This window comes from Sceloporus occidentalis, unplaced genomic scaffold, assembly GCF_023333645.1.
Source record: "Sceloporus occidentalis isolate IW3139 unplaced genomic scaffold, rSceOcc1.0.p SCAF_105, whole genome shotgun sequence".
NCBI classification, from domain to species: domain Eukaryota; kingdom Metazoa; phylum Chordata; class Lepidosauria; order Squamata; family Phrynosomatidae; genus Sceloporus; species Sceloporus occidentalis.
In genome coordinates, this window is record NW_028317085.1 from 1,999,351 (window position 1) to 2,012,080 (window position 12,730).

Genomic DNA, 12,730 nt, shown 5'->3' on the forward strand with positions numbered 1-12,730 from the left:
CTTCATCAAGGGAGAATAAACAGAAAATGCCCTTGTGAAGACCCTAAATATCTGGTGGATGTCTGTGTGATGCGCGTAGAAACCCCCCTCTCTGCCCAGCACTTCCGTCGGGGCTTCTATGACTCGCACAACGACGCAAAAGCTGAGGATGTCTACGCACATCATGCAGACGTCCACCTACTGCCAGAGAGGAGGATCCAGGTCCCCTGCAGCGCTGCGGGGGATCTGGATCTTAGTCTTATAGTCAGACCTCTATTTGAGGACCGCATATATATATGACAAGCATTTGCTCTGAAAAAACCTTGTCTTATATTCAGGCAAATACAGTACTTCTGTGCTCCATTATTTTTTAAAAGATTACAAGAATGCTTAATGAATACTTCAGAAAATAAACAAAAAGGGTACATACCCTCAAGAAGATACTTAGCAGAGAGATGCAAATTGATGCTGGCATGAAGTCCAGATATAAGACGGTAAAATACTCTTTTCTCTAAGCAAAGGCCTTTTAAAAGAACAGATGTTAACAGATAATATTAATATAGGTATTCAGGCTTGTGTGTATGTACAGAGAAGTATTGTTTATATTTTGATCACCAAATGTCAAAGTTCTACACGTAAAAATGCGCACCTCCCAAATGTGGCCATTTGGTTTCCAAACACCCTGACAAACCTAAGCATGGGTGGTATAACTGTACTCAGGAGATGTTGCTGAACACATATTGGGGTGTTTGACAGTGACATATACCAGGAGCTGTATATTCATACCCCAAACCCAATGTGTATGAAAAAAAATACTGCCACAAAGTTTGACAGAGACTGATAGCATGGAATGAGTTAAAATACTAGCATTTGAAATACCCTAGGGTGTCTAGTTTTCAAAAAGATATGTTTGTCCCAAATAGCACATGGGGTAGAATGACCAGTTTTAAAAAATGGTTTTGAAATAGCAAAACGCTACTAGTAATTATTGCCCTATAATAATCGGGGGCGGCAAAAGAAAGAAAAACTTTGGGTATTTCTAAACTCAGGACAAATAGAATCTATCTTGCAGTTTTTTTTAATAGCTTGTGTAAAACATTTGCAGTCATTGTCAAAAAACTCTGTCCTTAAGGGGTTAAATTGTCCCATGTCATGTAGATGACCAGAAGGCCAATTCACCATGGACACCGAAGCCGTGGAGCATGCATTTCCAGGCAAATATGGCCTACATTATTCCATCCTAGCAACGTTTTAATTTATATTGATTACCTTCAAGCCACTCGTAGAAAGATTCTCCTGGTAATACAAAAACAATATTACAGTTTTAATGTTTGGAACAGAAAAAAGTTAACCCATTTAAAAAGGGAACTGTCCAATGTCAGATTTTCCATAATCCTTATTACCAATGTATTAATTGAAAAATGACCTCTATTTTACATTTTCCTGCTGTTATGTGGCCTGGAGCAGTGGAGCTGCCATGTTGCACCCGCATTCACACATTGGAATTGGAGCTTCACATGGCAAACAATAAATTTGCATTAACAACTTTATAGAGGAATTGTATGGTTTGGGCTCATGCACATTTTGCTGACAAACACTAAAGTGTTCAGAAAGAGTGGAATGAAATTGGGATTCAAATGCAATCTCACTGAGAGAACTTGTAAATTAAGGAAAAACTGCAAGAAATGTTCTGGTGATGTCTGTATTTTAGAGCTGGGTAATACATGTCTGAATTTATATTTTACAAAATGAGGATTAAGTGGAAATAAGACCACCACCATTAGTGGTTTAATCTCTAATATGACAGTTCCCCTTTAACAAGCATATTCCAAGCTCTACCTAAGTACCCTGATAACAACGAAAGTACACATACATACGAAGAAAAATGCAAAACAAATTAACATAATTATTCCAATCCATATACACACACAAATAAATGGTTAATAGAATACTGGAGGGGTACTGGAAGAGAAGGGCTAATACATCTAAAATGTGATGTCCCTTTTTACGAGTTCTAAGAGGTATATTACATACACACATATATATTTTTGTAGATCGATGTACATTAGTATAATGTAAAAACATCTGTTTATTGTAGTACTACACTAACTTACAAACTTTGATTTAACATGCACCATCGGGATCCTCATGAAATGTACTTACCGCCATTGTATGTGTCTGTGCATCCACTCCCTATAAGTACCTAAGGACTTTAAAACTCTGCAGGACAGGGACCTCATTCCCTAATGTATTCATACCTTTTGTACCCCAATCAAAATGTCTGGTTCACTACTCCCCTTTATTATACAGTGCTAACACACTGTATTCAAGGTCTAAATAAATAAAAACATGTATTGTAGAGTTATATTACATGCACATTACATACATTCACTCTCTCCCACACATACTAACACCAGTATTACAAAGCAAATTTGTGTCTTAACTGCTTACAGACCATGTTATCTCATATGTGTATAATTCTTCATTGGGTCATATCACATTATCAAAGATAAAGGTGTGTACATACCATTTTCTCCACCTAGAAAGAAGGGGAAAAAAAGATAAAAGCTGTAAATAATCAGATAAAGATTATAGTTGTAGATCTAATCCAATATTTTAAACACAGGGACATTGTTAAAAGTAGTGAATGCAGAAAACACTCTGAATAGAATAAGACCGATATAATACTGATACAATTTGATTTAAATTAAGAAAAAAAAAGGCCTGAATTTGCTTCAAATGTGTCTTGTGACCACTACGGAAAGTAAACTAGGAGTATTCAGCAAGTACTGATTCCTAAATAAATCGGAATAAAAGACCCCTTAATTACCGCTTCATAAAATAGTAAAGCTCAGAAGCGGGAATTGTGCTAGTGCCAGGGTTGGCTTGGAATGTGTTTGCATTTTTATTTTCCCTAGAAGATAATTCTAGTTCTAAGGGTACATAAAGGAACATGGTTCATCTAGCACTTAAATAAATATCATATGTCATTGTGGTCTGGCCCATCACAGACTAGAATAGGTAAATCTGATGGACAAACAAAAGTACCTTTGTGTTATACCCATCAGGTTTAAAATACATTTTCACATTTCAGAAATTAACTAAAGTATAATCTATAGAATATCTGATTGCAGAAATATCCAACATGTTGCTTCTGAACCTTGGTCCCAGAGATCCCTGCAAACTTGCAGCACTATTTGACATTTGAGAGATGTAGTTCTAGACAGGGAATAATGGAACTCAAAGGCACGGAAATAATTAATACAATATATATGACCAGCATAAACAGCTTTATATATGTCTGCAAACATAAATAATACTGACTTACCTATATTTGGTGCTAGCGGATTTAAAGGACGATAGACAGAGCGAGGCCTAGAGGATATATAAAACAATAATGATGAATAAGTACAGTATATTTCCACATGCTTAGAATTCTTATAGAATTATGCTTTCAATGCACTTTATTACTTGAAGCAGTTTTCTTCATAGATGCTGTTCCATATTCTCCAAGCCGAGGGCCCTTTATAGCCTGTGTATCGTTCTGGATTTAACAAAAGGTCTACATACTGGGCATCAGGAGCTAGTTCATCTGAATTAAGAAAAAGAAGTAAGGCAATAAACTTTGGATATTCTTCTTCTTATAATTACTTATCATTCCTCTAACAACCAATTTTACTTAACATAAGCGTAGCAGCCAAAATTATATTTACAGCTATTATATCTGAAGCAAAAAATGGAAGACATCAGCAGCTTCTTTTGGTATTCACCTTAACTACACTGGGATCCCTGGAAAAGAAACCAGAACATGACTGCTCTTTTTAACACTAACTTCCAGGAACCTAAATTTTAACTATGCTCTTGGAACTTTGCAAAAGCAGCTCGTACAATGCAAGTGATCCTGTTTCCTATTTAGCCCTGAATAGTTTGATAGCGAGGATCTTAACTAGAAGCAGTGACTGATGGTCACTGCTTGACAGTAGGCTGAGACTGAAGGTTTCTGCGGGACCCAAGATATGTCAAATTGAAGAGGATTACGCCAAATCATTTATTCAGATATCAAACAGAGCTACAGAAACTTCTTATTTCAACTATTTGGCTTCAGCCTTATGTTTTAAAACCCGGACCATCTCAGGGCAAGGGAAAAAACCTTTGTTGGGACTTTGCGTAGAAACATAGGATTTGAGTGTAGATAAATTCCCTCATTGTTTATCCTCTACTACTTCTGTTTGGAGCCCGTTCCACTTATCCACCAACCCTCTCAATAAAGGGAAATTTCCTTGCACCTCTAGTTTTAGATTACGAACTCTAACATTCTAACATTTCTCCTCCTTTGAATACATTTTGCATAGGTCATTATCAATAACTAAAAAGCAATAAGAAGCAGAAAATAAGAATTCGTACAAGCATTTATAAGGCCTACAAAATTACCATCAATCTCGCAAAAATGATCTTGTGCATCATCATATCTTGCCCAGTCAATGAAAGCTTTTTTACTTTGGTTACTGGAACAAGGAAAAAAGCAAGGAGAAATAAATATTTAAATACAAATGGAAAAAAACAAAAACTGCTCCCTAACACATTGGTGTGAGAAATAACTAGTTAAAACGTTAAACTGAATATCACATGGAAAAGGAACAACTTCACAAAGCATCTCAAAATAGTTATAACATTTTAATATTTTAACACAATAAAGAGATCTCATAACATTCTTTAAAAAAAAATAAAAAAATCGGAACTTAAATTCTTTAGTGGTGACCTGCATCAATTTTTTGTCTCTGCATCGGTATATTATTATAGATATTTTTTTTTAATTTTTTTTTTTTTTTTTTTAAAGGTAGAAAAGCAAAAAATGCTTATCCAAATGAATGTAACCAATTACATTGAATATGACCAAGTTTAAATACTGTAACATCTTGGGATGTCATATGCACCTGTGTATAATATGCAGGTATAATTTTACACTCAATTTGTAGTGATTTTGAGACTGATCTGTGACCATTTACCTAAAGGGTCATTAATCAGATATCAACTTATTAGGTTAAAAATTGATGACAACTGCCGTGCCTGGCACCTCATGGGGCTAACTGAGTTTAGAAAGCAATTAAACGCTCTTCTGCCAAACTGTCTTTTTGTAATGCCTTGATATTGAGGCATTCAGCAAACACTTCTGCAGGGATCCTGTGTGATCCCTCCCCGGAGTGACAACATGCACCATATCCAATTGTCATCTCCCAAGCTCAAACAGTGTTGCTGAAATGCCCTGATATCAAGGCCTACAGCGGCACCGAAAACCCACCCCAGGATGCAATATGGTCACTCCGGAGACCGACCACAAGTGCCATACCAAGAAACATGTTGTCTCTCCTAAGATGGTGGCGCCCACTAAAAAATAAATAAGTTCCCACGATGGTATGTCCAGATCCCTGCAGGTTAAATACAGGTAGCGCATTAAACCATACACATCAAAGGAGCCCATTTTACTAATCTCAATGCATCGCAAAGCATCATATATGGTTTAATGGGGTAAACTGAATTGACCAGGTTCAAAAAACGCACACCTCCCGAAGGTGGCCTTTTAGCCCCAAAACAACATGAGACATATGCATGGGTGGTGTCATTGTACTCAAGAGATGTTGCTGAACACATATTGTGGTGTTTGGCAGTGACACACACCAGGAACTGTAAATTTGTACCTGAAGCACAATGTGTGTGATGGGGTCCATTTATTTAGACAGGTTCAAAGATGTCCCAAATAGGACATGGAGACAGGACGAACACGTCCCAAATATGGCTCTTTAGCATACAACCCGACATACATATCAATGGGTGGTATTATTGCACACTTGCAAATTTTGACAAAGGTTGGTGGTAGAATGAGTACATTGAAAGGGTTAAAATACCACCATTTGAAAAATTCTGGGGTATCTATTCACAAATATATATTTTGATGGGATAAATTGAATTGGGCATGGGGACAGGATGACCAGATTTGGAAAAATGGTTTTGAAATAGCAATAATGCTACTTGTACTCATTGCCCTATAAAACGTGCAAAAAAGTAAAATATGCTTCAAATAAAATCCATAAAAAAAAGTGTGTTAAAATGATAAATCAGATGATATGATCAAGATAATGGTATCTGAAGAAAGCACTTTGTCCAGGAAAATAAACGAGAGAAGAAACCTACAGCTAAACAGCAACACCGCAAAAGTGTAAGAGAACAGTCATTGTCACGAAGGGCACAAAAATAAGGGTAAACCTGTTTTTTGTTTTTTTTAAGGAGTTAGAATAAAATATTTAAAAACAAAACAAAATAGATCACTTGAAAGAGACAAGTTTAGGCCAATCAACGACCGGTGACCTAAAAATTAACTAATCAGTCAGGTCATAAAAGTAACAAAAAAATATATTTATTTTTATGAATGTGTATGCTTTGTTTTTTACCTTATGACCTGGATGACCCCTCTATCTCTGACAGGTGTCACTGGTGGTAAGCATCAACCAGTGGCATAATGATCAGGTCATTCCTGACCAATAGGTCAATGCTGTGAACTGCTGCAGAATGTTATTGAAATGGAAGCATCTTTGACTTCCACGCCAGTTTTTTTTTCTCAAATCTTTCAATCCTGGTTCTGCATAGGTGCATTTCATTGATTGTGACTAAAGAGTTTGAAGTGTTAATCCCTTCAATGCCGCAATCGCAGGGGGAGTTCAGGGCTGGTCCCTAGACTCATTGTAGGGGCCAAAGATACCCTGCATTGTGTCCCCGAACATACACAATGTATTTTACCCGATATTTTACAGGAAGTACTCTAACCCCACAAAGTAGTTGAACTTGCCTTAAAGTACTATTCACCGCTCCAAGTTCATTGGCTTGTTCACAGGCTTCGAGATCTTCGCCGTTAGCCTCTGCCGAGTACTGCAAATGGTAAACAAATAGGCCAGAGTTATCATCTCATTTATGTCCACATTTCCATAAAGAATCAAGGTCTCTTTAGATAGTTTTTTGCCAACCCCGACTAATTTTGTCATTCACATAAGGAATCTATACATCCATTAATACTTGCCCAACGTAAAAGACAAAGTTGGAAACTGTAGTTTTCTAGAAATTACATTAATGATTATATATATATATATATATATATATATATATATATATATATATATATATATATATATATATATATGTATGTATATACACACACATCTATGTTAACAATCATGGTTTCTTTGGAAATGAGCAAACACATCCAGGTGCCATCAGCTAGTACTGACAAGAACGTCCTCCACTCAGTCACAAGCCGCAGTAAAGCAGAAGGGAGCCTGCAAGCTTAAGTAGCCTTCTCTTCCTTGCACAAGAACTAGAACTGTCCCCTGTCAATAAGCGCATTTTACGACAACCCAGATGCATCAACGCTAAGGTTTAAAAGATATATTAACATTTTTGTTGGATGATCTGAGCTTTCTTCTGTGATCTTAGTTCCCTATTTAAAAGGTGGACTGAGTGTCAGAAATAATTGTCATGCTTTTATTCTTTCCTATACATGTACATACTTTAGACCTGAATGCAACTTAAGTGCTAGGAACATGTGTTTTTAATCAGGTGACATAACTGTTAGTAGGTCTTCTTTGGAATGCCAATGTATCATACGAACGGTCCAATAGGATTCCTAAAATTCACATATTGCACATATTAAGTAAGAACTTGTACCCTAACTGTTCAACGTAAAGGGGTATAAAAACCCATGCTTAGATGGGCAAGGTCTCTTGCTCGTCCATCTTTTCAAGAATACAGAGCCTGCAGTACCTACAAGCATCGTCTCACTACCATCTGTCTTCAGTTAGTGCTGTAGGAATACTACTTTGTTGTAACAAATAAACCTGTTTAAGAAGACTTGGAAACTGTGGTCTTGTTTGCTCTTCAGTACACAGAAAAATTTAGATATTTGCACCGAGTGAGAGATCAATATTACACTTTTGTTTTCATTACTGCTAAGTTGCCCACCGGCTCTTTTGGCCATCCTATATGAAGATGTTCTAATTATCAGGAGAAAGAACCAAAGAATGTATTTTCATAACTTCTAGGTATGTACATTGCACAAAAGGAACAGTACTTGATACAATTCTCTCGCCAAAATAATGAAGTGAAAAACACTTACTTTGTTATAATTTCCTGACTTAATCCCAATTGGAACTTTACTCTAAAGAAAAGAAAATAAAAAAAAAATTAAAAAAAAAAATCACATTATAGAGAATTATTTTGTAAATGCATGCTTTGAAATGTACAATAAGTATATTATTTCACACTTGATAGGATTGTTCCACTAAATACAACCTCGTGTTACAAAACTCCTTGAGGAATGTCATCGGACGGCAAACAGCACAACCACAGCTGTTTAGTTAAATTAACTTCATTAGTCTTGTGGCAAAATTGGGTTTCAAAGAATACCTTTACTAAAACGAACAATGTACCATTATCGTTCCACAGCAAATGTTTCATAGTTTTTAATAGATTGGGTGGAGCCAATAATAATAGGCTGTCACTACACCATCAATTGTCTACGCACTTTAAATTATCCACGCTCCATTTAATAACGTAACTCCGACCATGGAAATTAGTGTAATTATGCTCATAATGGGTACGTGTTAAAACTCAAGTCTGCTACAAAGTGATGCAACACTAAAGCAGCCAACCACTCAAAACTGCATAAGCACATTTTTTAAAGAAAAAAAAAATCTATAAAACCGTATTTGCATAATGCAGATTTTTCCCACGATAAAAAAAAACAAACAAATTCCTGCTAGCCTGTTTATCTGGTTAATAGAATCATTAAAAACAATATTGTTACCAAAGGGTTACATAATACTGAAATTGATTGCCATTCAGCCTGGGGCCTACTAGAAACACATACGTTACGCCACTAAAATTGAGTATCTGTTCAGTGTAAAGCCAAAGATGCACAGAGAATGAGTTATATATATGTTACATTTTTTAAGATATTTAGATTGTTTTTCTATTACTGTGATTTTCTCATACAAGAATTTCATGTTTAGCTAGAACATTGTTTTTAAAACCCAAACTTAAAATTAGTTTTAGTAGTCATCTACACATACCTCTGGACACGGCTCCACATGACAATCTTTAATGGAACAGTGGCTGTCAACTGGCCAGAAGGGGCATGGCCTCTTCAAATTAACCTGAAAAAACAAGTATAAACGTTTTAAATTTTGCGCTGTCATTGGACTTAACTGTTAGGAGGCTGATGTCAAGTGAGTAACCAAGTCAGGCTTCAGTAAGACAGGGATGCGAAAGCTTTATTGATGCCTTAAATAGGCCATAACAGCCAGTAGCATACCTAGCGGGGGGGTCCGTCCCGGGTGCCGCTCGTCAGGGGGGTGCCAAGGGCTAGGGTGACCACATGTCCCGGATCCCAGGCAGCCTCGTCACTTTTTTTTTTTTTTTCTTTTTTATACACGGAGGAGAGAGAGGGGCACTGATGATTGTGTGAATTAATTATGTGAATGAAAGTGTGAATTAGTGAATGACTGTTAAAGTGTTTGTGTGTATGATAGATGTATAATTGATTTGTGGAAAGGCAAAGATGGCACAAGCAGGATGTTTGAGCCTTGGGGACCAAGATGACACAGGCCGGGTGTTTATGGGACAAAGATGACACAGGCCGGGCTGTTTGGGGACAAAGTTGACTCATGCTGGGCTGTTTGGGGACAAAGATGGTAAATCCTGTGTGTGTAATCTGGGTGCTGGTCAGTTTCTATGTGGGCAGTGTGGACGCCAGAGCTGGCTTTGGGTTGTGCAATCTATCATCTATGCCTGTAGTTTAAGCTCTTGCTATGTTTCCATTAGGGCTGCAACTAACGATTATTTTAATAATCGATTAGTTGGCCGATTATTTTTTCGATTAATCGATTAATCGGATAAAAAAAACAATATGCAAATTTTTTGTTTATTTAAAATAATTTAATGAACTGGATGTTAAAAAACAACTTAAAATTTACATTAACATTCTTATTTTGTTATGATGTAATAAAAAAACAATATTTTCAAAGTACAAAAACCCAAACACAATATTTATGAAACAAAATAACCCCAAACATTCTGAAAAGAGGTGGACTATTACTGTTCAAGAAACTTTGCACCCAGCACTTTGCACCCGGCACTTTGCACCCGGCCCTGGCACTTTGCACCCAGCACTTTGCACCCGGCACTTTGCCCCAGCCCTGGCACTTTGCCCCAGCCCTGGCACTTTGCACCCAGCCCTGGCACTTTGCACCCAGCCCTGGCACTTTGCACCCAGAACTTTGCACCCAGCCCTGGCACTTTGCACCCAGAACTTTGCACCCAGCCCTGGCACTTTGCACCCAGCCCTGGCACTTTGCACCCAGAACTTTGCACCCAGCCCTGGCACTTTGCACCCAGCCCTGGCACTTTGCACCCAGCCCTTTGCACCCAGCCCTGGCACTTTGCACCCAGCACTTTGCACCCAGCCCTGGCACTTTGCACCCAGCACTTTGCACCCAGCCCTGGCACTTTGCACCCAGAACTTTGCACCCAGCCCTGGCACTTTGCACCCAGCCCTGGCACTTTGCCCCTGCACCCAGTCTCCAACTCTGCCCTGCACCCAGCCCCCACATTCTGCCCTGCCCCCACACTCACACCCTGCACCCACTCTGCTCTGCACCCACACTCTGCCCTGCACCCAGTCTCCTGCCCTGCCCCCACACTCACACCCTGCCCTGCATCCCCACCCCCACCCTGCCCTGCACTCAGTCTCCTACCCTGGCCTGCCCCCCCCACCCCCACTCTGCCCTGCATCCCCTGAAACCCCACCCCCACGAATCGCTCTGTGCGAACGGAGCCACTCGCACAGAGCGAACCGCTCTGTGCGAACGGAGCCACTCGCACAGAGCGAACCGCTCTGTGCGAACGGAGCCACTCGCACAGAGCGAACCGCTCTGTGCGAACGGAGCCACTCGCACAGAGCGAACCGCTCTGCGCGAACGGAGCCACTCGCACAGAGCGAACCGCTCTGCGCGAACGGAGCCACTCGCACAGAGCGAACCGCTCTGCGCGAACGGAGCCACTCGCACAGAGCGAACCGCTCTGTGCGAACGGAGCCACTCGCACAGAGCGAACCGCAACTAAAAGAAGGCGCGTGTAGCGGAAGCGGGGAACGCTCGCGGAGGTAAGTAAAAGGAGCCGAGTGCTCCAACAACGAATTGATCACTCGATTAATCGATAACGGAAATCGTCGACAACGATTTCCGTTATCGATTATTATCGATTTTATCGATTCGTTGTTTCAGCCCTAGTTTCCATACATTATTATTGTATACCTGCAAATACGGGATTTGTATGTCTGATTCTATTCCTTCAGTGCTGGATTCACATGTGAACAATAATAATAACAACATATATATATATATATATATATAATATATATATATATTTGCTAACAGCAATCATACTCATATCATGCCAAGTCAGCTAGTAAAAGCTGGAATCTGGGTATGCCTGGGCATGATAGGAGTGTGATTGCTGTTAATTTATATATATATATATATATATATATATATATATATATATAATATATTAATATTGTTATTGAATTTTTTTGTCCTATTTTGCTATGTTACTTTAAATAAAATAAAAGTGTGAGTTTTTTTATGGTGGGGGTTTCGGACAGGTAAATGCTGGATTTTCGGTTTCAGTCCAGAATTTTCGTTTGGGTGCATCCCTAAGCCAGACAATGAAGTGGTAGGCCTACATCACATCAATGTTTGGGTTAGTATATAGTGATAGGAGTTATGCTGCACTATTATCAATGTCTGCCTCAGTATATAGTGTTAGGTGTTATGCTGTACCCCCTTCAATGTCGGCCTCAGTATATAGTGATAGGTGTTATGCTGTAACCCCATCAATGTTTGCCTCAGTATATAGTGATAGGTGTAATGCTGTACCACCGTCAATGTCTGCCTCAGCATATAATGATAACAGTAATGCTGTACCACTGTCAATGTCTGCACCAGTATATAACGATAGAAGCTATGTAGTTTTAAAGTGTGTGTGTGGGGGGGGTGCTACATACAGGATCCGCCCCAGGCCAAATACTCTAGGTACGCGCCTGATAACAGCTCTTTTCCATATTCCCTTCATGGCCCCCTTTTCAGCATGGGAGCAGCCCTTGAAAAATTCTACCTGAATTCTCTATCAACATTACAACACGACTATCTCCTACTAACCAGGCCCGATGCCTTGGGGTCATCCTTGACTCTAACCTTTCCTTCATCCCTCACATTCAGTCCCTCGCCAGATCCTGCCACTTGCACCTAAAAAACATCTCTCGCATCCGCCCATTCCTCACCCAAGAATCCACAAAAACTCTGGTTCATTCACTTATTATTTCCCGGCCTTATGTTTGTCACCCCATTGCCTCAAGACTGTAAGCTTGCGAGCAGGGCTCTCTCCACCTAATGTATCGGTTTGTTTTAGTCTGTCAATTCTTGCCTTGTCATACCACTTGAATATATGTACTGTATTAAGCGCTGCGTAAACTGTTGGCATATATTAAAAGATAATAATAAATCTTGCAAGTGTACATGAGAGCTAGAAATCAGAGGAGAGAACAGATGGGGATGAGCGGAGGGACCACGTGGGAGTGTATTTGGAGTTGAGTAAGGAGATGCAAGTATGGGAACCACTATAATGAGCTTTAAAATGAAGTCAGGAT

General features: G+C 39.1%; 1 protein-coding gene across 1 annotated transcript in view; it reads right to left on the bottom strand.

The window, feature by feature from the left end:
• Nucleotides 1-12,730, bottom strand: part of LOC149283391 (ERO1-like protein beta) — a 32,279-nt gene that overhangs the window by 4,910 nt on the left and 14,639 nt on the right. Inside the window, exons 3-11 of the mRNA XM_089497621.1 lie at nucleotides 9,096-9,179; nucleotides 8,141-8,182; nucleotides 6,821-6,900; nucleotides 4,411-4,484; nucleotides 3,451-3,571; nucleotides 3,308-3,354; nucleotides 2,507-2,518; nucleotides 1,249-1,275; nucleotides 410-502 (exon numbers count right to left, since the gene is read on the bottom strand). Of these exons, the coding sequence (XP_089353747.1) occupies nucleotides 410-502; nucleotides 1,249-1,275; nucleotides 2,507-2,518; nucleotides 3,308-3,354; nucleotides 3,451-3,571; nucleotides 4,411-4,484; nucleotides 6,821-6,900; nucleotides 8,141-8,182; nucleotides 9,096-9,179 (580 nt within the window). The remainder of the gene's footprint in view (nucleotides 1-409; nucleotides 503-1,248; nucleotides 1,276-2,506; nucleotides 2,519-3,307; nucleotides 3,355-3,450; nucleotides 3,572-4,410; nucleotides 4,485-6,820; nucleotides 6,901-8,140; nucleotides 8,183-9,095; nucleotides 9,180-12,730) is intronic.